Source organism: Anopheles aquasalis, chromosome 2, assembly GCF_943734665.1.
Source record: "Anopheles aquasalis chromosome 2, idAnoAquaMG_Q_19, whole genome shotgun sequence".
NCBI classification, from domain to species: Eukaryota; Metazoa; Arthropoda; class Insecta; order Diptera; family Culicidae; genus Anopheles; species Anopheles aquasalis.
Genome location: NC_064877.1, coordinates 8092567 through 8097500, shown reverse-complemented (window position 1 = coordinate 8097500; position 4934 = coordinate 8092567). Strand labels below are relative to the sequence as shown.

General features: G+C 48.7%; 1 protein-coding gene across 1 annotated transcript in view; it reads right to left on the bottom strand.

Annotated features, from left to right (window-relative positions):
- The window catches only part of LOC126569358 (dynein axonemal heavy chain 3), a 13763-nt gene extending 12155 nt beyond the window's left edge, over positions 1-1608 (bottom strand). Inside the window, exons 1-4 of the mRNA XM_050226386.1 lie at positions 1267-1608; positions 1102-1205; positions 310-1033; positions 1-243 (exon numbers count right to left, since the gene is read on the bottom strand). The exon at positions 1-243 is cut by the window's left edge and continues 722 nt beyond it. Coding sequence (XP_050082343.1) covers positions 1-243; positions 310-1033; positions 1102-1205; positions 1267-1608 — 1413 coding nt within the window. The remainder of the gene's footprint in view (positions 244-309; positions 1034-1101; positions 1206-1266) is intronic.
- Between the last annotated feature and the right edge of the window lie 3326 nt (positions 1609-4934).

Genomic DNA, 4934 nt, shown 5'->3' with positions numbered 1-4934 from the left:
CACCTTCGGCTCATCCCCTGGACTAATGTCGCCCTCCCGGTACACTTCCAGCGCTTCGACCAGATGGTCCAGACTCTTTTTGATCAGCTCCTGCAGATGATAGGACGTGAGCGCATGAATACAGTTGAAGAATATGGTTCCCCGGCCGCCGTGCGTTGAATTGCGGGGAACGAGATCCTTCCAGTATTTTCGCATCACGTCCACCAGATCTGCTACTCTGGGCATCCAGTCGTTGATCAATATCTGAAAGAACAGTCTGTAATCAACGGGATTCGTTCCGAACCCCCCCCCCCCCCCCCCCCAACATACATCTCTAGTGATGCGACAGCTATTGTGAATCATCTCGGTGATTTTATCCGCATGCATCGGTACGTCCGTGTTGTAAAACTTTGCCGAATCGACCACCAGCAAGTTGTTGTACAGTTTATGCCACAACATATTGATGGCCTGCAGTACGGGATGGTTGATCATCAGTACCTCCTCCAGCCGATTCTTAGCCAGCTGTATCGAGCATTTCCAGGGAACGGGCGCTATCAGGGTTGCGATGGGAAACTCTGGCGGTTCCATTACCAGTTGAAGTTGATTTCGGTCCCGTTCCGAACGCAGAATGTAACGCAGAAAGGCTCGCTTCACGTAATAACGATAGTCCTCTTGCAGATCCATTAGCAGAATCAAGAAGTAAACTGCCTGATCGCGTGGTACCCCATGATCGGGATCGAACAGATAGTCCATCAGTATCAGCTCGGGGTAGATGGTGGGCCATAGCTTTTCCTCCTCCAGTATGAACTTGTGCGCTTGCTTCAGATACCCTGTGCCTTTGTTGATGCGTGGAAGAATGTTTTTAATCCAATGCGACGGATAGTGGTCGATCTTGCGCACATCCAACATATCGAGGACGTTTAGCGTACGCTGTTTAACGCTCTCATCGAAGCAGCATATCGCTTGGCTAAAGTTGCGCTCATAACGGTTCAGTATCCTTTCCTTTTGCTCATCGGGATGTTCCGGCAGCAACGCTTGCAAGTATTTCAGTTTCCTGTTGAAGATAGGGAGAGTACGGTACGTTTTATGATTTATGTTATAGTTAACCCATCGACTCCTTACATGCTTTCGGTGTCTTTAAGTTTCTTGATAAACTGCTCGTTGGTAAGCCGCTTCTTTTTAACCTTGGCCTGATATACATGTTTGCTCTTGGACATAGAAGTACACTGCAAGAAGCAAACGGGTTAAATTCATAACATCGCGGTAGTCACCATGGTAATGACTCACAAACTGAGGCCTTCTTTCCTGTTCCTCTTTCTCCTTGCGACGCTTTTCCGCTTCGCGAATGCTCTTAGCAATCATCCGATCCAGGTGCTTCTGTATCCGGCGCAGTGCTTCCTCGTTTTCCTCCGGTGTACGGTAGGCGAACTCGTCGAATTGAAATTTTGTGGGACGCTTCTTTCGCCACAATGATGGTAGCTTCCGGCGTCCATCATCCGCCCCACGACCATACCGGCGAAAGAACTCGTTCGAAGCCAGCACGGGTTTCGTGAGCGCCAGATTGTGAAACATCTGAAGCCGGAACCGTTTGTGCATGGCTATCATTCGATCCGTCGTATCTCTCTTCATCGGTTCCTGGGCTTTGGAGGGTTCTCCACTATTTCCCCCACTGCGTAGCGTACTAGCTCGTAAGACCAGAGGTTTCTCGGGAGGCAAAAGGTCGCCAATGTGTGTGCCATCTCCTCGAGGACAACGGTGCAGGCTGTAGTCCTTGCTGAAGCAGTCTGATTTCGTGGAATGTATTTTACCTGGAAAGGGAAAGGCGGAACATTACGCTGTTGTGGATTTGTTGTCGGTGGGCAGACGCTTACCAATTTGCTCTTCGATGAAGGAACGGGCCGGATCCAGGGGCAATTCGTCTTTGTCGTGGGTGTACTTAAAAAACGGGACATCTTCGATGTGTCGTTTGACCCTTTGTTTGATCTTTTTTGCTCTCCTCATTTTATGAAAACGGTGAAACGAGGAGCAATTTGCGACTGTAGCCTTCGGTGACTTCAACTCAACAAACAGTCTACTGTGGTGAAAAAATGGTCATCGGATATTTACATTCGGTAAATATCCGGCGACGCCCGCGTTGCCAAGGACACACAAATCAGCTGATTTAGGGAGTAAGTACATAAGGAGAAGTGTATTCTACAGGTTGTGCTTTTGCCACGTGGTGCGACGATGGCATTTTGAAACAGCGTGGTTACGAGAACACGTGTTCAGCAAGTGTTGAACGTGCTGGTACGAGACCACGTGTTCAGTGAAGTGAGGCGCATGCGTAAGGCAACCGGCGTCTCCGGATGGATCGCTGAATGTTGTTTTAGTTTTTTTTAAATGGTTCTGCTTTCCATTCATGTTACTTTTCCCACTTTTCCCTGCCTTGTTTGACTCATAAATCGCGCCCATAACGTTTATTGCATGGTGATTTTAAAAATTCTGTATCTTTGCCAATTCCTCTTCGATTGATGTGAAACTTTCACAGCATACTCTTGAAACGACCAGCTTTTAGGGAAAAATAAAATTAATTCTTAAAAATAAGTAAACTCTCTGCGCTGCGCTTCACGGTGTTCGTCGTCTTTCTGATCGGCCTTCGGTTGGTCTTGCGAGACATCCTTCTTTTTTTGCATTGCTGGCTGGATCCCCTTGGTTCTTCTTCGGTTTCTCTTTATCAGGCACGCAATTCCTTGTCGCTCCGATAAACCATTACCTCTTCCGGACTATCACTATTTGGGATCAAAATCAGCGGCTGCTAAATGGAACCATCGATTCGAATCTGGCTGGAAATATCAATCAACGAGTGAAATGTATTTGGCATGAGTTCAATGGCTACAAATTTAACATAGAAGTAATACAGAGTACAAAATTAATCATCCTCAAACCTTAAGCGTTTCTGTATTCGGGTTGTAGCTGTATCTGTATTAAATTGTTATTCTGTTTCGTCTAGTTCAATAATTTAAAGTGAGATTTTTGCCAATAAATTAAACTAGAGCATAAATTGTGGCTCACCAATCATAAGAAAAATCGAAATCATTAACCACAAATTGAACCACACAAAATTCTAAGTTATCCTCAACATTACTTAAATTGAAATACCGAAAGCAATTCAGGAAGTTGCCTGTTCGATGTGATAATAAAATTAGATAACATTACTCAATAAAAAGCCAACATCGGTTTCCACAAAATTACATCATTTTTGTACAAAAAGCTCAACCACAAATTTCCATCATCGTAATTGAGTTACTTCAAATTGACTGGGGAAAGTTGGCTTGATCCGCACCGATCACCGATCACGAGATGCACTATCCCTAGTGGATCGTTCGGTGCCTTATGCCACAACAAAGTGACACCGCGCGGCCTGGTCTTCGATTCGATGCACTCCGATTGCGCCCTTACACGACCCAGGACCGCACCCAGGCCGCTATGAGTTTCTTGTTAACACCCTATTTACGCTGATGACTGGCCGGGAGGTTGAAAATTCATCAACACAAGACACAAAAACACACACGGTTTCTAATCCTGCGCCCTAGCACCAGTTTCGCGGAACGTCCGTCACGCTGCCTGCCGCTGGCGCATGGTGATTAATCTGTCCACAAACCATAGGTCGTACCGCACCACCGTCAGTGAAAGCATAACTATTTATGTTTCAGCATCACCAAGGTGGGTGGTGCCGCCACCACGAGTTAAGTGAATTGTTTAGTCAATATTATTGTCACCGCAGCGCACCGCATCGAGTCGAGAGCAAGTGGTGTGGCTGGCGTCTTAACTGCACCACCGTGCAACCGATTTGACGCCAGCTTCTGCCAGCCCAACGGGCGACTCTCGGGCGCTGATCTCGATGTGTAGAAAGCAAGAGTGAGAGCCGGCAACACTCGATCGCTGCGACACTTTTGATAATTCCCCTGGGCAGGGCCAGAGCAAAGTCGTTGACCAGCGGGTCTGGTTCACCAGGTGACCCTCGATCACCGTGAGAGAGTCTCGAGCGTCGAAAGAACCGAAAGGTCAACGAATGGTCCCATTTTAAGACCTGAGGGATGTGAGACTAGTAGTTGGACGGCAGTCCTGGACGACTCACTTGGCAGCACGTTCTCTTCGGCCACCAACTGCTTTCACCTTTACTGCGTGCACGACGCCGGCTGTCGACGCCCTTCGCGTGGCCGTTGATGAGGGATTGAAAATTAGTTCTCCTCCAGGGACGCTGTGGGATGAGGGAGCACGAGGAGCCGTTAGGCTGCTAGGCTGCTAGTCTAGGGAAAGGGTGCTCACATTCGCTTTCTTATTTTCCTCTTTTCCTTGTCTTTCTACGGGCCGTCGTCGTCGTCGTCGTCATCGTGTCGCGATCGGCCGCGAGCAAGTCATCGCGGCGCGGCGCCAAGCCTTTTGCGATGCAATTTTCTACGATCGTTCTTCAGCGCTTGTTGTTGCTGTTGCTGTTCATCCTGTTTCTTCGCTCTGGCGCTCCTGCTCTTGCTGCCTAGAAAGGGGGAGGCGAGAGAAATGGCACCAGACTAGAGGCTGGCGAAGGCGTTGTTGTGGTTGATGCCCCCCCCCAAACGAGATGGCTTCATATAATCTCTGTGCGCCGCTGACACGCGCAACATATCTCCGTTGGTGACTTCCCTCTCTCCTTTCAACGCGTTGACGCGGGTCTCAGTGAAGCGTGCGGCCCCCCAGCGACTCGGGAGGAGCAGCAGCCAAAGCCAAAGCAACTATATTAGTAGGCCAGCCAGCCAGTTCCGACGTCAGTCGCTCCGGTGTGTGGTGCCAGTATTGATTAGATCGCTCGAAGAGACGCACAACTTTGTCTCCGTGATCGTCTTCGAGAAACACCAACTGATAGAGTGAGAGAGAGAGAGATCCCCAAAGGACCCGCAAGGAACATGGGCCGCAGTGTTTGTTGTGCTCGATCGAGG